At 27.3% G+C, this 20,927-nt stretch overlaps 3 protein-coding genes across 3 annotated transcripts; all 3 read right to left on the reverse strand.

Moving 5' to 3' along the window:
* Positions 1 to 1,752: 1,752 nt before the first annotated feature.
* Positions 1,753 to 8,777, reverse strand: LOC103852080 (heavy metal-associated isoprenylated plant protein 13). Its single transcript, XM_009128971.3, has 3 exons — positions 5,388 to 8,777; positions 5,166 to 5,241; positions 1,753 to 5,072 (listed from the first exon to the last, which is right to left on the reverse strand). The coding sequence occupies exons 1-3, from the start codon at positions 5,397 to 5,399 to the stop codon at positions 4,756 to 4,758; spliced, it is 405 nt and encodes a 134-aa protein (XP_009127219.1). The 5' UTR covers positions 5,400 to 8,777; the 3' UTR covers positions 1,753 to 4,755.
* A 264-nt stretch (positions 8,778 to 9,041) lies between these two features.
* Positions 9,042 to 10,374, reverse strand: LOC108870730 (heavy metal-associated isoprenylated plant protein 13-like). Its single transcript, XM_033284218.1, has 3 exons — positions 9,771 to 10,374; positions 9,547 to 9,622; positions 9,042 to 9,454 (listed from the first exon to the last, which is right to left on the reverse strand). Exons 1-3 carry the CDS (start codon positions 9,780 to 9,782, stop codon positions 9,210 to 9,212), a joined length of 333 nt encoding a protein of 110 aa, XP_033140109.1. The 5' UTR covers positions 9,783 to 10,374; the 3' UTR covers positions 9,042 to 9,209.
* Positions 10,375 to 14,584: 4,210 nt separating this feature from the next.
* LOC103852082 (heavy metal-associated isoprenylated plant protein 13) lies at positions 14,585 to 18,990 on the reverse strand. The gene is made up of 3 exons (XM_033284217.1): positions 15,328 to 18,990; positions 15,104 to 15,179; positions 14,585 to 15,014 (listed from the first exon to the last, which is right to left on the reverse strand). Exons 1-3 carry the CDS (start codon positions 15,337 to 15,339, stop codon positions 14,713 to 14,715), a joined length of 390 nt encoding a protein of 129 aa, XP_033140108.1. The 5' UTR covers positions 15,340 to 18,990; the 3' UTR covers positions 14,585 to 14,712.
* Positions 18,991 to 20,927: the final 1,937 nt, after the last annotated feature.

Raw genomic sequence — 20,927 nt, forward strand, 5'->3', positions numbered from 1 at the left:
TAAATTTTATTTAAAGATTACCATTTTTTTTTTGGATCTTAGAAATTGAGTTTTAATGTTTTATCAATTTTTTTTCTTTCAAAGTGTGGTATGTGTTCGGAATATATTTAAAGATGATATGTGTGATTTAATAATATAGATATTCTATATTGTAGACCAATGTGTTTTCATTATTAAAATGTAATAACATTATGAATTGTCAGTTTTAAATTGAAAATGATTTTCTCTTGTCATATATTCGTATCTTAGTTCTAACCATCAAACTAAATTATTTTTAATCCCTATTCGATTTAGAAGCAATACCTATTTTTTATTCTATATTCGCACGAATTTATAACTTTTTATTAGAAATGAATAATTTAAAAGTTTTTATATTATAATATTTGAGTTTCAAGCATTATTTTCATATCTGATTCTGATCCGTGGTCAAATTGGTAGACCTGGCGCCTTGTATATAATTTGGTTTGAATTTAATAAAAATTTCGTTAATTAAAAATTCATTAGACCGGTAAAAACCCAAAAAACCCCCTATTATCCAGTTAGAAAATGATATACAGCCTGGTCAAATTTTATGCAATCCTGATGGACTATAATCATACTGTTGTAGTACGTTGTTATATTATAATTTTGAGTAATTATGTTTTAAAGAGTAAACACACGTGGTTAAATCTGTTTTCCTACTGATTTGCGTATATTAAAAGTATCGTTTGTGAATAAATAATTTCAAAAATATATAATTCTTATGTATTGTATGTTTATGGTATAGTATCACCACTAAAAGTTTGATTTTATGGCCTATAGTTAATATTAAATTTATGCTATGTATATAAAATATTTTTTCAAATGAAACAAATGAGTTTTTAAATAAGTGCATTTAGTTAATAAATAATCTTAATAATTACGATCTAACCCCATGATTTATTTGAGCTTTATTCGTAGTTATAGATCCAAAACCAAAATACTAAATGGCATTAATGAAATACTAAATGGCATCAACCCGTCCACAATCTGTATATCCACAATTCATTGGTTCAAACCATATCATTCATTCAACATAATTAATATCAACCCGTCCACAATTTGTATATCCACAATTTATTGGTTCAAACGATATCATCGTTCTATATAATTAATATCATTTATACAAGATATTGATGTGTATAAGAGATGTGTACGTTAAAATTGTTCGTTCACAATTTGCTTTGTCCACAAACATTAATGTACCTATGTCTACAAATTTTCATGTATTCATGTCCACAAACATTTTTTTCCTTCTCATTAAGGGTAGATTTATCAAAAAAACGCATAGGTCCCACCAGAAAGTGTGTCAAATGTGGAAAGTGTCTCTAGGTAATAAAGAAAGACAAAAAGTATCCTTTGATGTAATCAACTCTTGATTTATTGATTTGTAAATTCAGTTTTAAGTTTAACATGTGAAATCTATTAATGTTTGGTAACGTGCAAACATAATATTCAACTATATTTTGATCCATGTTTCAAAATACGAGATTATTTTTGCTTACCAAATTTTTTTTAATAGAAGGGAAAATTTCATGTTTACCAATTTCATGGTACCACTTTTCATTTTTACCACTATTAAAGTGACAATTTCAAAAATACATTCTTCATTAAGTGGCAAAAAACTCTTATACCCTTGTTCTCTATATATAATAAATTATTATTTAAATACATAAATAAAAAATAATAATTATTATTATTTTTCATGTTTTCGAATTATACTTTTTCAAATTCTAACTTTCTTATTAAAAAAATTTTGATTTTTTTCTCGATTTTTTTTACAAATTGTTTTTACAAATTTGTTTTCGAAATTTGAAAATGATGTTTGAAACTATTTTTTAAATTTTTTTATATATATTTTAAGTATTTATTTATATATTTATTAGAATCCTAAATTTCATATTCCAAAAACTCTACTCTACCACTCAACTTTAAACTCTAAGTCTATATTAGTTAACCATAGGATTACAAGTATCTTTTTATATATATTTATAAGTATTTTTAATCACTATTATATATAGGTATTTTTAATATAAATATTTTAAATTATATGAAAAAAATAGGAGGAATGTTATTTTTATTGTTACATGTGTATAAGTTTAGATTTTAGTTTTAAACTTGTGAAATAAAGAGAAAGCGCTAATTTGAGAGGTTAATATATGCATATTATAATTTTGTGAATAGTAAATTGTAATACAAATTGAAAAACATTTTTATAGTGATTCTGTTAATTAAAATTTACTACAACGTAATATCATAATTTAAAAATATGATTTTACTTTTAATAAATTAGTCAATGTAAGTTTAAAATGTATTGCATTCATTTATAATTTTTTTTGTTTTATGAAATAACATATGTTCATATAAAATTTCATATGTGTTTTTAATATTCTATAGCCAAACTAAAATTTGTATATAACTATATCATAATCAACATAGAATGATTTGTTTCTTTGTTCTGTCTCGTATTTTTTGGTTTAGTTTAACAGATTAAAATTGAACCGGATTAAAACATCTCTTAACATGTCTTGCACTGGTCAAATTTATTTTTTATACAGAATTAATATAAATGAGTTAATATGTTTGTTAAAAATTTCTCGTAATTAAAATATTATAAATATGATTTTTAAGTTTTTTATTTAATTTTATGTGTAAAATTTGAAGTTATAATAACAAATTTGAAATATTTATGAGATAAAAATTTTAAAAACTAAAATGATAAACGAGAAAATACTTAAGAATCATAAATGTGATATGAAATTAGTTATGAAGACCAAACTACAAATAGAAAAATAGAAATTTCAAATTTGAAGTTTTAAAGTTTCTATTTAGAAAATAAAAAAATATATATTTGAAGTTATACAGTTTCTTTTGGAGATGCTCTAACAACCACCGACATCTTTGAGTAGTTATCATAAATACACTAATAAAAAGTAGTTCCAAAGCAATAAGTTTTACCCAGTGATGTGCTTAGGTGTTGAGGGGCTTAAGGTGAATGAAACATACGGGACCTTTTTCTATATATGTAATTATGTTTTTCAAAAATTGTAATATAATTTTGAAATGAGATTAAAAAAATCAAACTAAAATAAAATATGTCTTCATTCTTCTTAGTAAAATCTTTCATTTTAGCCTCAATTCAAAAAATAAAAACCTTTCACTAGACTTTCATAATTTAGTTCTTAAATAATATTTTTATTAGGTTCCTAACAAAATTATAATTGATATTTTTATCTTTTTATGTTTTCAGATGTAATTTTGATACCGGGTGAGAGAAAAGAAAACTCACAACTCTAAAAATCATAGTTAAATCCTCAATTTTCAAATTAAATAGAGAATATATTTAAAATTCACTGAAATTTGTATTCCTCATTTATTTATATATTTAGCTTTCCTGTTTGGAGATACATATTTTCGATTTTGGAAAATTGACAAGAAAATAAGATTTCATTTTCCTAAAATCTTATTTGAAAAAAAAGTAAAATCAAGTTAGGGTGTCAAACTTAGGACGAGGAAAAACATAATTTAAAGTTGTATTATAATCAATACTAGAGCTTGACCCGCATGCCCCTGCAGGTGTTAATATTTACATATTTATAAATTGTTTAATGAGATATCTAAACACATAAGTTATTTGGATATTTATAGGTTCTTACAAATCTATCCGGACCTGGAAGGATCCGAATCCAAACCACGTCCAAAAAATTATAATATCTGATCAAAATTTAATTTTAAACCCAAAAATATGATACCCAAAAAAAACTATCCGTACACGAACGGGTACCTGGATGTCCATGTTTAACTTTTTTGTAAACAAATAAAAAACTTACTATTATTATGAAACTATTTTGGTTAACACGTAAAATAAATATTGTCGTATTATTATGGTAAAAATAATTAATGAAGTAATTAGGAAGAGTGAAAGATGAATGTAAAAGATGTACTAAAAACATGTAGGTTTTATTTTGTAAGCGAAGTTGAATTATTTGAAAAAGATAATAAATAAAGTGGTTTAAATTAGTTAAAAAAGAAAAAAAAGTAAGAAATCACTTAAAATAGCTAAATATTATTTTGTACTTCAGTTTTAATAGAATATATATATGATACACATCGCATTTCATAAAACTGGGCCCTAAAAATATCTCTCTTGGGGGCTCGAGGCAATGACCTTTTTAAATGTACGTTAAGCACCACCTGTGATAAATTCATGAAAAACAATTAAAATTTTAAAAACAAAATTAAAAAAAAAAATCTAAGAACTACTTATTTTGTAGATTGCATGTACCATATCCAAGTATTTTGAAGTTCCTCTTAAACCGTGTCTCAGAAATGATTTAATGAAGTGTCATCATTGTTTCTTTTGATTGTTGTTATATTCATTGTGAGATCTCTGAAAAGGTCTACCTTAACTTATCGGTCGTTCATTCCTTACCATGCATGCGTGAATCTCAACGTAAAGAGTGTATGTCACGATAAGCTGAGTGTTCTTCAAACCTGACTTGTGACCATCGTCTTGAAAGAAAAACACATCTTCTATTGTCCTACACTAATGTCGAAGTGCCTTCCTCGATAAAATGATTACTAGATGAGTAAAAGTAATCATACAGAAATTGATTTTTTTATTATAAATAAACTCAAACAAGAACACTTATATAAAAGTAAACAAAAAATACACTCTTCCATAAAATTTAGTGTTCCATAGACCAAAACTGAATTTATTGAAAGAGAAGTAGAAAATTACATAACCACACAAGTATTTGGTTCCTCCACCACAACTCTGTAATTATCGCATGGTTGATAGTAAGAATTAGCATAGGACGAATGATACTGGTACGGGTTGTTAAAATGCATAACAGGGAAGGCAACCATTTCGGCCGGTTTATCTGGAGTCGGTTTCTCTGGTTCAGGCTTTTTCTCAGGTGCTTTAACAACTTCAACCGTAACAAGCTCTGCATTACATATCTTCCTTAGCTTCTTTATGATAATCGGTACATCAACTTCACCAACTACTGTCATTTTTCCGGTTTTGTCATCCATTACTATCGAAGTAACCCCTAAATTTTTTTAACAGTCATGAAAAATGTTAATTTCGCCAACTTATTAAAATTAATGATCATACTGTAAATGTTGAAGTTTATATAAACTACCTGAAAATTTAGAAACGGTCGCCCACACTTTCTTCCTGATTCGTTCCTCGTGAACACTCAATTGCAACACAGATTTCTGTCATTTGAAACCAGACATCAGTTTTGCAAATTGTACGAATCTAAGTAAGGTTGATCAGTTTCTATATATAGTGACCAATCAAACATCAGTAAATTATATTTTAATTATTTCAAGAGCGAATATATATGAAAGAAAGGGTGTACCTGGGCGGTCATAGCTCGAGAAAATTATTGAAAAGCTTCAGAAATTTTCAATATATTTTTAAAAGAGTGATGAGAACAGATGTAACTTGAGATGTTGAGAGATTCTCGATGACAATTCCAATCCAAAGGTATCTATTATATATACAAATTACATAGGAATATAATATTGACCCACGAAAAGTCTTTGTTTCTTTCTATTTTTAATAACAAGCATTGTGAAGGACCCACAAAAAGAGTGAACGAGTCAACTTTGTAACTTTTACTAGTGTATTTGTGGATTTGGTTGAACATTAAAATAGATGTAACGATGCAACGACGAAATCAACTGAAGAAGTGTCACTTGCTCATTATTAGGCCACGTTAACGACTTGGACAACGTTGATTTTTGACCCTGTTGACCTATTCGGTCACGTAAGAACTTTGCTTGACAAGTTCTTTAGAGTTTGTTCTGGGAGAAGTTCGGTTGTACTTTGTAAGACACACATCAAAACGACCACAAATCGAAATCCAATTGGGACTGAAGTCAAAACTGTTGCCTTTTATAGTTTTTAACGATGGTGGATTTTGCATTTGTTTTTCCTTAGGTTGCTTCTTACTCGTAAGAAAACAAAGATCAGAATAAACTAGATCTGAAAAACTAATATATTTAGATTCTTGTTTCTATTTACCCTCGACAAAAATATAGAGAAAATTGTCAAATAAATACTAAACTTACACACTTTTAACACGAACTCTTCATTAATTCCAACAACATATGAACTTTTGTTGACAAGCTAAATTAGGTATAAATTTAGTCAACAATAATTTTTACTTGACCAACGTTTACTTTTTAACGGAAATCAAAACAGCATTGTTTTGCCAACATACAAAATTCACCGTAAAATATCAAACTCACGCAATTTCGCTAAAAAGCATGAACATTTCGTAGATCTAAAAAATATGTATTTTTTTTAAAGAAAAATTATATATAAACCAAGACTCCAAAATCTAAACCGAAAAATTTATAGTTTTTGGATCAGTGACTAGTTCATGTTTTCAGCAAAAATATGTAAGTTAAATATTTTTATGGTGAATTTTGTTTATTTTTTATTTTAACAAAACGATGTAGTTTTAATTTCCCTTAAAAACTAAATGTCGGTTTAAGAAAAAATTAGTGTTGACTAAAGTTATACCTAATTTGGCTCGGTCAACATAAGTTCATATTTTTTTGGATTAATGAAGAGTTCGTGATTTTTTTTGGCAAAAATGTGTTAAGTTCAGTATTTATTGGACCGTTTTCTCCAAAAATATATTTTAAATCTGTTATTTTTCTAAATGAATAATTTTTGTTTAAAGTAGCACAATAATTTAAAACAACTATTTGTTTGGACCCATTCCAAAAACCAAAATGGGAACTAATTCAGGTGAGTTCATAATTAGCAAGAGTGGTTCTTTTTATATTAGACTATTGTAATATTTTGTTTCCACCTAGCCATTGATATAGAAAATTGTTGTGTTTATTTGGCTTTGTCGAATTATTCTGGTCATTTTATTGTGTGATGCCATGCTCGGAATAGCTGATTAGCTTGATATGGAACCAGAATTCTCACATAAACTAGACTGAAAAGGTTCATTTCAAAAATGTAATCGTCTATTAATTAAATTTTCTTAAGCAAGCACTTGCATTTGGTTAAGTTTTATAGGAAAATCATCGTGTAAGCATTGGAATGTGCATTACGAAAAATTTGTATTGACCAAAATAAAATTTGACAACACAAAAACAATTACTAAACATTAAAGATACAATTTAACTATACAATTTAATTATATAATTAAAATATTAAATTTTGGATTTAACCTCATTTCCTTATAATTACAAAAAAATTAAATCACTAAACACGTTTTGTTATTTTAAACTTTAACTGTATGTTTATTTAAGTCCAAATTGTATCAGACCCAACTAATTTATAATACAGAAACATTAAGAAAATAAGTAAAATGAAAAATATGAAGAAAAAAAATATGTTCCTCTTCCTCACAAACTCAAGACGACAGCGAAGTTCCAACTCATGCTTTACAATTTTTTTTTTTGTTAAGTGTCAGGCTGGTTTTCTATATTTTTTTAATACTCTACTCCTTTGTTTGCATTTTTACTTTATGTTCATGATTTGAAAAATATTTAACAATTAGTTGTATATTTAGAAAGATAATTTTTTATTTATTTATAGGATAAAAAGTTAGTCTCCTTCAGTAAGAAAAAAATATTTAAGATGTAACCAATGAAACTGGTATAAAAAGTTTTCAAGCTATGAGTGAGCGTAGAATACATTTGTCATTTTTATGGTTTAAAAATTATGTTTTTTTTCATCATTTATTACTTTTTTAATTGAAAAAAAACAGTTTTTCGCTTTGATTTGTTTTTCTGACCCTGGTACAAAAAGTTTCTGGCTCTCCCCCTTAAAAGATCAAACCCAAAAAAGAAAGACATACCATGAATGCGGGACTAAGGCAGGAATGACAAATGATGGATTCAGGTTGATTATGTCAAATATTAAACATGTAATAGCATATTAGCAAACTGATATGTTGTACTTGAACCTCGTTTAATCTTATATGAATCCAATTATGTTTAGTAGTTGTCTAGAAAGAACGAAAAACACGAAGTAATTCTTAAGTATAGAAAACTTGGAAAATAGCCTAAACCTAGTCGAGGAAGTTGACTTAAATTTGTACTGAAGGTACAAAAAATGATTTGGGTCCCTTCACAAAAAACATAGTCTCTTGTCGAGAACTTTTTTTGGTTTTTTTAAATGGCAAATCTCTTAAATAGCACATTTTAATTTTTTTTGTTCTCCTAATAACCCTCAAAAGTCAAAGTGACTAAAATATTTTCTATTAAAAGTTCAATTGAAACTTTTATCATCATTTATAATTTTAACTAATTTTTTTACTACATATATAAAAATAAATAAATATTGAATATCAAAATATTAAAATAAATAATGTGTTTCTTGGATTTTGTTTCAAAAAGAGAATCAGTTTTTCAATTTTTGGGGGAAACATTCTCTTAAACGAAGTCTATGAAGACATTCCTAGACGTGTATGATATCTGTTTAAATTTGTAAAAAGAAAATCATGAATTTAGGATTACCATCATAAATGTGTAAATATAATATTTGAATGTAACTTGTATGTATATTTAGGAATTTCTAAATGTGTACGTGATCTTAATGAATTTGTTTTATATGTATATTTTGGAAAATATTACTTGATATATAACATATTTCAAAACTTTATGAAAATGATTTTAAATATGTATAATATCTTTATAAAATTTAAATATCAAATTAAGGAAGGTCTTCAAAAAACTTTAGGGAGATCTTATACATATTTGAGAATATCTTACAAAATAAACATATAATTAAAATTCAGTAAGGTATTCATAAAGGCTTTTCTAAATACACATTTAGGAATGTTTTTTCAAATACGTTTATGAAATTTTTCTTAAATTTGATGAAGTTATTATACATCTTTTTAATATCTTCTACAATTCTAGGAGTACATATTATACTTATTGGGGAAGGTCATTCTAAACTCAAATTCATGAAGATATTATACACATTTAGGAAAGTCTTCCTAATTTTTTAAGAAAATATAATTTCTATAAACAAAAATTACAATTCCTTTTTCCTTCAATTTAAGCTCATTACAAGAAATTTATATCATAGTAACACAAAAATACATTCTTCCATCAAAATTAATAGTTCTACAGACTAAAATGGAGTGTTACATAATCACACAAGTATTTGATTCCTCCACCACAACTCTGTAATTATCGCATGGTTAATAGTAAGAATTAGCATAGGACGAATGATATTGGTACGGGTAGCTAAAATGCGTAACAGGGAAGGCAACAATTTCGGCCGGTTTCTCTGGTTCTGGCTTTTTCTCTGGTGGTTTAACAACTTCAACCGTAATAATCTCTGCATTACATATCTTCCTTAGCTTCTTTACGATAACCGGTACATCAACTTCACCAACTACCGTCATTTTCCCGGTTTTATCATCCATTGTTATCGAAGTAACCCCTAAATTTTTTAACAATCATGAAAAAGTTAATTTCGCCAACTTATTAAAATTAATGATCATATTGTAAATGTTGAAGTTTATAAAAAAATACCTGAAAATTTAGAAACGGTCGCCCACACTTTCTTCCTGATTATTTCCTCGTGAACATTCAATTGCAACACAGATTTCTGTAATTTGAAACCAGACATCAGTTTTGCAAATTGTAAAAATCTAAGTAAGGTTGATCAGTTTCTATATATAGCGACTAATCAAACATCAGTAAATTATAGTTTAATTATTTCAAGAGCGAATATATATTTGAAAGAAAGGGTGTACCTGGGCGGTCATAGCTCGAGAAAATTATTGAAAAGCTTCAGAAATTCTGATATATTTTTAAAGAGGGAGAATGAGAATAGAGGTAACTTGAGATGTTGAGAGATTCTTGATGACAATTGCAAGTCCAAAGGTATCTATTATATATACAAAGTACATAGGAATATGCGTGGAAATTAATATTGACCCACGAAAAGTGTTTGTTTCTTTCTATTTTTAATAACAAGCATTGTGAAGGACCCACAAAAAGAGTGAACGAGTCAACTTTTTAACTTCTACTAGTATATATTTTGATTTGGTTGAACATTAAAATAGATGTAACGAGGCAACGACGAAATCAACTGAAGAAGTGTCCTTTGCTCATTATTAGGCCACGTTAACTTGGACAACGTTGATTTTTGACCCTGTTGACCTATTCGGTCACGTAAGAACTTTGCTTGACAAGTTCTTTAGAGTTTGTTCTGGGAGAAGTTTAGTTGTACTTGTAAGACACATACATCAAAAGGAACACTTATATCGAAATCAAATTGGGACTGAAGTCAAAACGGTTCCCTTTTATGGATTTTAAAGATGTTGGATTTTCATTTGTTTGTCCTTAGGTTGCTTCTCAATCGTAAGAAAACATAGATCTGAAAAAACGTTTTTTTTTTTGTGTTTCAAAAAAAAAATAAAAAACGTAGATCTGAAAAATTAATATATGTAGATTCTTGTTACATATTTACCCACAACAAAAATATAGAAAAAATTTTCAAATAAATACTGAACTTACAACCTTTAACACGAACACTTCATTAATCCAAAATACATATAAACTTTTGTTGATCAAGCCAAATTACACTTGACCAATGTTTATTTCTTAATGTAATCATAACGACATTGTTTTGCTAAAATAAAAGAAAAAATCTAACAAATTCACCATAAAAATACTAAAGTTACACAATTTCGCTAAAAAGCATGAAAATTTCATTGATCCAAAAATGTAAAGAGTGTTTTGTTTAAGAAAAAAAATATATAAACTAAGATTCAAAAGTCCGAACCGAAAAAGTTTATATTTTTTTGGATCAGTGAAAAGTTCATGTTTTTAGCCAAAATATGTAAGTCAAAATATTTTTAAGGTGAATTTTATTAATTTTTTTAGCAAAACAATATCGTTTTAATTTCCATTAAAAAATAAATGTCGGTTTAAGAAAAAATAATTTTGACTAAAGTTATATCTAATTTGGTTTGGCCAACATAAGTTAATATGTTTTTTGGATTAATAAAAAGTTCATGATTTTTTAGCAAAAATGTGCAAGTTCAGTATTTAGTTGACCGTTTTCTCCAAAAATATATTTAAAATATTTTATTTTCTAAATGAATAATTTTTTCTAAGTAGCACAATCATTTAAAACAAATGTATGTTTGAGACGGACCCAAAATGGGAACTAATTCAGGTGAGTTCATTGTTAGCAAGAGTGGTATTTTTTATATCATGTTAGACTATTGTAATATTTTGTTTCCTTTGAGTCTTTGATATAGAAAATTCCTGTGTTTATTTGGCTGTGTTGAATTTTTCTGGTCATTTTATTGTGCGATGTCATGCTCGGAATAGCTGATTAGCTTGATATGGAGCCAGAAGTCTCACATAAGCTAGACTGAAAAGGTTCATTTAAAAACTGTAGTCATCTATTAATTAAATTTTATTAAGCAAGCACTTGCATTGGTTAAGTTTTCATATGCCAATCATCGTGCATTCATTGGAATTTCGCATTACAAAGCATTGTATGGACGATCTTAAAAAATACCGCTATGCTCGACCTAAATGAGGGAGCACAATATATTTGGTCTAGACTTTGTTTGAATAGACAACTGAAAGAATCTGATTACTGAAGATGAAAATGAAAGAACCTCAAAATAGATAAAAGATTTATGAGGACAGATACATGAAACAGTATGGGTTTGAAGTTGGAGATGTAGTATATCTCAAAACCATCACTTACAAATGCAAAGACTGAACATCAAAGAATGCAAAGTTCGTCCAAGATACATGGGAGTATGGGATCGTTCAAAATCCTGGAAAGGATTGGACAAGTCACCTATGAACTGGATATTCCTTCATCGATGGCTCAGTTCCATAACGTGTTCCATGTATTTATGCTATGGAAGTGATCGGGATAATGTGATTTCAGAACCACCATCCGACTTAAGAGAAAATTCAGTGTAGAGGGAATACCACTCTAGGTCATTAGCAAGAAAGTTAAGACAGGTGGCAGAAATAAAGTCAAAATAATCCAAGTTGCATGTGACTGCAATGGGGAATAAGAAGCAACTTGGGAACATGAAACGAAAAATTGGTTATTTCATACCTTAACACATGCCAATGGTTCCGATTAGTACATACATTAATGACATTTGTTAAATCATATCTCAAAGTTAATACTTGAACTCTCATAACTAGACTAAATCATACTTTGACTACTTATCTGTTTGTCAAATATTTAAAAAGCTAACATGTCTAATACTAATGATTTATGTGGTAATGCTAAATGTGACAGAAAATCTAGCCAGCTACTTAAAAAGAAATAAAAGAAAGCTCGGCCAAACAATGTCGTTTTCTCAATTTTTTTTGTGATGTTTCTTCGTATCTATCTCTTTGTTTAGTTCCACCGAGTTATATACTCCAATTAGTTTCACAAGCTCGTCGTCGGGCTTTTTGGTTCTGTTGATAAGCATAATTGACTTGATGGGTTTATGATTTGATATATTTTCTTTAATGTTTGTCTAAGTGATACAGGACAACTGCTCTCACTTAGCAAATCTATTGCCTATGCCTCTTTTATAAATACAGGCAGGGGTGGAGACAGCTTAAGAGCAGGGGGAGGGGGTCAGCTGAACCCACCACTGTATTATTTAAATAAAATTCGTATTGACCAAAAATAAATTTGACAACACAAAAATAATTACTAAACATTAAAGATACAATTTAACTATACAATTTAATTATACAATTAAAATATTAAATTTTGGATTTAACCTCATTTCCTTATAATTACAAAAAAAATTAAATCACTAAACACGTTTTGTTATTTTAAACTTTAACTGTATGTTTATTTAAGCCCAAATTGTATCAGACCCAACTAATTTATAATACAGAAACATTAAGAAAATAAGTAAAAAGAAAAAAATGAAGAAAAAAAATATGTTCCTCTTCCTCACAAACTCAAGACGACAGCGAAGTTCCAACTCATGCTTTACAATTTTTTTTTTTTTGTTAAATGTCAGGCTGGTTTTCTATATTTTTTTAATACTCTACTCCTTTGTTTGCATTTTTACTTTATGTTCATGATTTGAAAAATATTTAACAATTAGTTGTATATTTAGAAAGATAATTTTTTATTTATTTATAGGATAAAAAGTTAGTCTCCTTCAGTAAGAAAAAATATTTAAGATGTAACCAATGAAACTGGTATAAAAAGTTTTCAAGCTATGAGTGAGCGTAGAATACATTTGTCATTTTTATGGTTTATAAATTATGTTTTTTTTCATCATTTATTACTTTTTTTAATTGAAAAAAACCAGTTTTTCGCTTTGATTTATTTTTCTGACCCTGGTACAAAAAGTTTCTGGCTCCCCCCCTTAAAAGATCAAACCCAAAAAAGAAAGACATACCATGAATGCGGGACTAAGGCAGGAATGACGAATGATGGATTCAGGTTGATTATGTCAAATATTAAACATGTAATAGCATATTAGCAAACTGATATGTTGTACTTGAACCTCGTTTAATCTTATATGAATCCAATTATGTTTAGTAGTTGTCTAGAAAGAACGAAAAATACGAAGTAATTCTTAAGTATAGAAACCTTGGAAAATAGCCTAAACCTAGTCGAGGAAGTTGACTTAAATTTGTACTGAAGGTACAAAAAATGATTTGGGTCCCTTCACAAAAAACATAGTCTCTTGTCGAGAACTTTTTTGGTTTTTTTTTAAATGGCAAATCTCTTAAATAGCACATTTTAATTTTTTTTGTTCTCTTAATAACCCTCAAAAGTCAAAGTGACTAAAATATTTTCTATTAAAAGTTCAATTGAAACTTTTATCATCATTTATAATTTTAACTAATTTTTTTATTACATATATAAAAATAAATAAATATTGAATATCAAAATATTAAAATAAATAATGTGTTTCTTGGATTTTGTTTCAAATAGAGAATCAGTTTTTCAATTTTTGGGGGAAACATTCTCTTAAACGAAGTCTATGAAGACATTCCTAGACGTGTAGGATATCTGTTTAAATTTGTAAAAAGAAAATCATGAATTTAGGATTACCTTCATAAATGTGTAAATATAATATTTGAATGTAACTTGTATGTATATTTAGGAATTTCTAATTGTGTACGTGATCTTAATGAATTTGTTTTATATGTATATTTTGGAAAATATTACTTGATATATAACATATTTCAAAACTTTATGAAAATGATTTTAAATATGTATAATATCTTTATAAAATTTAGATATCAAATTAAGGAAGGTCTTCAAAAAACTTTAGGAAGATCTTATACATATTTGAGAATATCTTACTAAATAAACATATAATTAAAATTCAGTAAGGTATTCATAAAGGCTTTTCTAAATACACATTTAGGAATGTTTTTTCAAATACGTTTATGAAAATTTTCTTAAATTTGATGAAGTTATTATACATCTTTTTAATATCTTCTACAATTCTAGGAGTACATATTATACTTATTGGGGAAGGTCATTCTAAACTCAAATTCATGAAGATATTATACACATTTAGGAAAGTCTTCCTAATTTTTTAAGAAAATATAATTTCTATAAACAAAAATTACAATTCCTTTTTCCTTCAATTTAAGCTCATTACAAGAAATTTATATCATAGTAACACAAAAATACATTCTTCCATCAAAATTAATAGTTCTACAGACTAAAATGGAGTGTTACATAATCACACAAGTATTTGATTCCTCCACCACAACTCTGTAATTATCGCATGGTTGATAGTAAGAATTAGCATAGGACGAATGATATTGGTACGGGTAGCTAAAATGCGTAACAGGGAAGGCAACAATTTCGGCCGGTTTCTCTGGTTCTGGCTTTTTCTCTGGTGGTTTAACAACTTCAACCGTAACAATCTCTGCATTACATATCTTCCTTAGCTTCTTTACGATAACCGGTACATCAGCTTCACCAACTACCGTCATTTTCCCGGTTTTATCATCCATTGTTATCGAAGTAACCCCTAAATTTTTTAACAATCAAAAAAGTTAATTTCGCCAACTTATTAAAATTAATGATCATATTGTAAATGTTGAAGTTTATAAAAAATACCTGAAAATTTAGAAACGGTCGCCCACACTTTCTTCCTGATTCTTTCCTCGTGAACACTCAATTGCAACACAGATTTCTGTAATTTGAAACCAGACATCAGTTTTGCAAATTGTAAAAATCTAAGTAAGGTTGATCAGTTTCTATATATAGCGACTAATCAAACATCAGTAAATTATAGTTTAATTATTTCAAGAGCGAATATATATTTGAAAGAAAGGGTGTACCTGGGCGGTCATAGCTCGAGACAATTATTGAAAAGCTTCAGAAATTCTGATATATTTTTAAAGAGGGAGAATGAGAATAGAGGTAACTTGAGATGTTGAGAGATTCTTGATGACAATTGCAAGTCCAAAGGTATCTATTATATATACAAAGTACATAGGAATATGCGTGGAAATTAATATTGACCCACGAAAAGTGTTTGTTTCTTTCTATTTTTAATAACAAGCATTGTGAAGGACCCACAAAAAGAGTGAACGAGTCAACTTTTTAACTTCTACTAGTATATATTTTGATTTGGTTGAACATTAAAATAGATGTAACGAGGCAACGACGAAATCAACTGAAGAAGTGTCCTTTGCTCATTATTAGGCCACGTTAACTTGGACAACGTTGATTTTTGACCCTGTTGACCTATTCGGTCACGTAAGAACTTTGCTTGACAAGTTCTTTAGTGTTTGTTCTGGGAGAAGTTTAGTTGTACTTGTAAGACACATACATCAAAAGGAACACTTATATCGAAATCAAATTGGAACTGAAGTCAAAACGGTTCCCTTTTATGGATTTTAAAGATGTTGGATTTTCATTTGTTTGTCCTTAGGTTGCTTCTTAATCGCAAGAAAACATAGATCTGAAAAAATGTTTTTTTTTTTGTGTTTCAAAAAAAAAAGAAGAAAAAACGTAGATCTGAAAAATTAATATATGTAGATTCTTGTTACATATTTACCCTCGACAAAAATATAGAGAAAATTTTCAAATAAATACTGAACTTACAACCTTTAACACGAACACTTCATTAATCCAAAATACATATAAACTTTTGTTGATCAAGCCAAATTACACTTGACCAATGTTTATTTCTTAATGTAATCATAACGACATTGTTTTGCTAAAATAAAAGAAAAAATCTAACAAATTCACCATAAAAATACTAAAGTTACACAATTTCGCTAAAAAGCATGAAAATTTCATTGATCCAAAAATGTAAAGAGTGTTTTGTTTAATAAAAAATATATATAAACCAAGACTCAAAAATCCGAACCGAAAAAGTTTATATTTTTTTGGATCAGTGAAAAGTTCATGTTTTTAGCCAAAATATGTAAGTTAAAATATTTTTAAGGTGAATTTTGTTAATTTTTTTAGCAAAACAATATTGTTTTAATTTCCATTAAAAAATAAATGTCGGTTTAAGAAAAAAAATAATTTTGACTAAAGTTATATCTAATTTGGTTTGGTCAACATAAGTTAATATGTTTTTTGGATTAATAAAAAGTTCGTGATTTTTTAGCAAAAATGTGCAAGTTCAGTATTTAGTTGACCGTTTTCTCCAAAAATATATTTAAGATATTTTATTTTTCTAAATGAATAATTTTTTTTTAAGTAGCACAATCATTTAAAACAAATGTATGTTTGAGACGGACCCAAAATGGGAACTAATTCAGGTGAGTTCATTGTTAGCAAGAGTGGTATTTTTTATATCATGTTAGACTATTGTAATATTTTCTTTCCTTTGAGTCTTTGATATAGAAAATTCCTGTGTTTATTTGGCTGTGTTGAATTTTTCTGGTCATTTTATTGTGCGATGTCATGCTCGGAATAGCTGATTAGCTTGATATGGAGCCAGAAGTCTCACATAAGCTAGACTGAAAATGTTCATTTAAAAACTGTAGTCATCTATTAATTAAATTTTCTTAAGCAAGCACTTGCATTGGTTAAGTTTTCATATGCCAATCATCGTGCATTCATTGGAATTTCGCATTACAAAGCATTGTATGGACGATCTTAAAAAATACCGCTATGCTCGACCTAAATGAGGGAGCACAATATATTTGGTCTAGACTTTGTTTGAATAGACAACTGAAAGAATCTGATTACTGAAGATGAAAATGAAAGAGCCTCAAAATAGATAAAAGATTTATGAGGACAGATACATGAAACAGTATGAGTTCGAAGTTGGAGATGTAGTATATCTCAAAACCATCACTTACAAATGCAAAGACTGAACATCAAAGAATGCAAAGTTCGTCCAAGATACATGGGAGTATGGGACCGTTCAAAATCCTGGAAAGGATTGGACAAGTCACCTAGGAACTGGATATTCCTTCATCGATGGCTCAGTTCCATAACGTGTTCCATGTATTTATGCTATGGAAGTGATCGGGATAATGTGATTTCAGAACCACCATCCGACTTAAGAGAAAATTAAGTGTAGAGGGAATACCACTCTAGGTCATTAGCAAGAAAGTTAAGACAGGTGGCAGAAATAAAGTCAAAATAATCCAAGTTGCATGTGACTGCAATGGGGAATAAGAAGCAACTTGGGAACATGAAACGAAAAATTGGTTATTTCATACCTTAACACATGCCAATGGTTCCGATTAGTACATACATTAATGACATTTGTTAAATCATATCTCAAAGTTAATACTTGAACTCTCATAACTAGACTAAATCATACTTTGACTACTTATATGTTTGTCAAATATTTAAAAAGCTGACATGTCTAATACTAATGATTTATGTGGTAATGCTAAATGTGACAGAAAATCTAGCTAGCTATTTAAAAAGAAATAAAAGAAAGCTCGGCCAAACAATGTCGTTTTCTCAATTTTCTTTTGTGATGTTTCTTCGTATCTATCTCTTTGTTTAGTTCCACCGAGTTATACACTCCAGTTAGTTTCACAAGCTCGTCGTCGGGCTTTTTGGTTCTGTTGATAAGCATAATTGACTTGATGGGTTTCTGTTTTGATATATTTTCTTTAATGTTTGTCTAAGTGATACAGGACAAATCTATTGCCTATGCCTCTTTTATAAATACAGGCAGGGGTGGAGACAGCTTAAGAGCAGGGGGAGGGGGTCAGCTGAACCCACCACTGTATTATTTAAATAAAATTTGTATTGACCAAAAATAAATTTGGCAACACAAAAATAATTACTAAACATTAAAGATACAATTTAACTATACAATTTAATTATACAATTAAAATATTAAATTTTGGATTTAACCTCATTTCCTTATAATTACAAAAAAACTTAAATTACTAAACACGTTTTGTTATTTTAAACTTTAACTGTATGTTTATTTAAGCCCAAATTGTATCAGACCCAACTAATTTATAATACAGAAACATTAAGAAAATAAGTAAAACGAAAAATATGAAAAAAAATATGTTCCTCTTCCTCACAAACTCAAGACGACAGCGAAGTTCCAACTCATGCTTTACAATTTTTTTTTTTGTTAAATGGCAGGCTGTGTTCTATATTTTTTTAATACCTCTACTCCTTTGTTTGCATTTTTACTTTATGTTCATGATTTGAAAAATATTTAACAATTAGTTGTACTAGGTGATTTTCCCGTGCTCATGCACGGGTATAAATATTTATACAATAAATAAACTATAATAATTGATTGATATTTACTTTTAATTTTAAATTAATTTATAATTTATATGTATAATTTATATTAATAATATTATATTACTTTAAATAGACATGATTTTTGATATGTTATATCTAGTCGGTTTTATTGTTTTTACAGTCGATTTAGTTATCATTTATGCATATTGAATTGCATCTATTTATCTAATTCAACTATAATATTTTTTATTTAATATATTAAATTTTGATTATTTTTTATTTGCAATTAGGTTGGTCGTGTTTTATATATAAATGTATTTTAGTAAGATTATGTATAACTTAAAATATTTATGCTTAGATTGAAATAAAAAACAAACGAAAGTATTTAATTCAAAATTACATAATTAATATAACGATAACACTCTGAAGTCTCATGCATATATATAAATTTTACAAAAGAACTAATTTGTAACAGTTGGTTAATATTTTATTTTAGTTTATTAATATAGTTTGAGTCATCCTATATTTATATTTATAAAATAAATAATAATTAATTATTTAAAATTATATATTTTCATTGTAGTTAAATCAATGATTTTAGATATTATTTGGATTAGTCGATATTTATAAAATAAATAAATATATTATTACTATAAAATTATATATTTGTAGTTAAATCTATGATTTTAGATATAAGTTGGATCGAGTCACTCATGTTTTGTGTATATTGAGTTACATATATTCTTTCAAATTCACACTGACATGTACTTATTTTTTATTATAATTAATTCAAATCAAATTAGTTTTATTGATCTCTTGAATGTGCATGTATTTCCATATTATTTAACAAATTATATGTTGATATTTAAAAATATTAGAAAATAAAACGATGATCAACAGGAAGTTACATAAGTAACTGATAAATTTTTGAAAGATCATGAACACATATCAATATTTATAATAATTAAAATATTTGATAAATTCTAAATATTTTTTTGCCTTAGATTTATTGAATGACAATATGAAATTTATTTTAAATAAACTTAAAATGAGAATTGAGGTTTGTTTGGGTATTTTGATTACGGTTATATTAAGTTCCACTAACATAAAAACATAAAATAAAAGACCAATCTAAATATTAATAAAACAAATATTTTTTTTTTGTATTGTTTAAAATTATGTTTTAAAATAAAAAAAAAATATTAATTTTTCTAATATCAAGATTATCTATGTAAACTTGTTGTTTGAAATCACATTATATACAAAAAAAAAAATTCATCTAAGAAAAAAAATAGATATAAAGAATGTAATTTTTTGAACAAAAAAATTATTTTATTACTTCAAAAGTATATTTATGTTATTTAAAAATATGTTTTAAATGTAGTATTACTATTTTGTGAACTTTCCTTTTTAATGAAATCAAATTATATATAATATATTTTCGCTTTTAAATTCATGTTTTTAACTGTATAAGTGTTTCCTTTTTATATGTTATTTCGAATTTTTTTAAAAGGAAACTACATAAAAATAAATAATAGTATTTAAATGTAAATTTTTTAATTCACTAAGGATACCTCGGTAATTAACCGTCGTAAGAATTAACGTAAACGCGACACATAGAAAAGGGACTTCTCAAATAATATTATAGAGATATTTAGAAAGATAATTTTTTGCGAAGTTCCAACTCATGCTTTACAATTTTTTATTTGTTAAATGTCAGGCTGGTTTTCTATATTTTTTTAATACTCTACTCCTTTGTTTGCATTTTTACTTTATGTTCATGATTTGAAAAATATTTAACAATTAGTTGTATATTTAGAAAGATAATTTTTTTATTTTTTTATAGGATATAAAGTTAGTCTCCTTCAGTAAGAAAAAATATTTAAGATGTAACCAATGAAACTGGTATAAAAAGTTTTCAAGCTATGGGTGAGCGTAGAATACATTTGTCATTTTTATGGTTTAAAAATTGTTTTTTTCATCATTTATTACTTTTTTTAATTGAAAAAAAAACCAGTTTTTCGCTTTGATTTGTTTTTCTGACCCTGGTACAAAAAGTTTCTGGCTCCCCCCCCCCCCCCCCCCCCCCCTCTTAAAAGATCAAACCCAAAAAAGAAAGACATATCATGAATGCGGGACTAAGGCAGGAATGACGAATGATGGATTCAGGTTGATTATGTCAAATATTAAACATGTAATAGCATATTAGCAAACTGATATGTTGTACTTGAACCTCGTTTAATCATAT

Source organism: Brassica rapa, chromosome A02, assembly GCF_000309985.2.
Source record: "Brassica rapa cultivar Chiifu-401-42 chromosome A02, CAAS_Brap_v3.01, whole genome shotgun sequence".
Taxonomy (NCBI): Eukaryota; Viridiplantae; Streptophyta; class Magnoliopsida; order Brassicales; family Brassicaceae; genus Brassica; species Brassica rapa.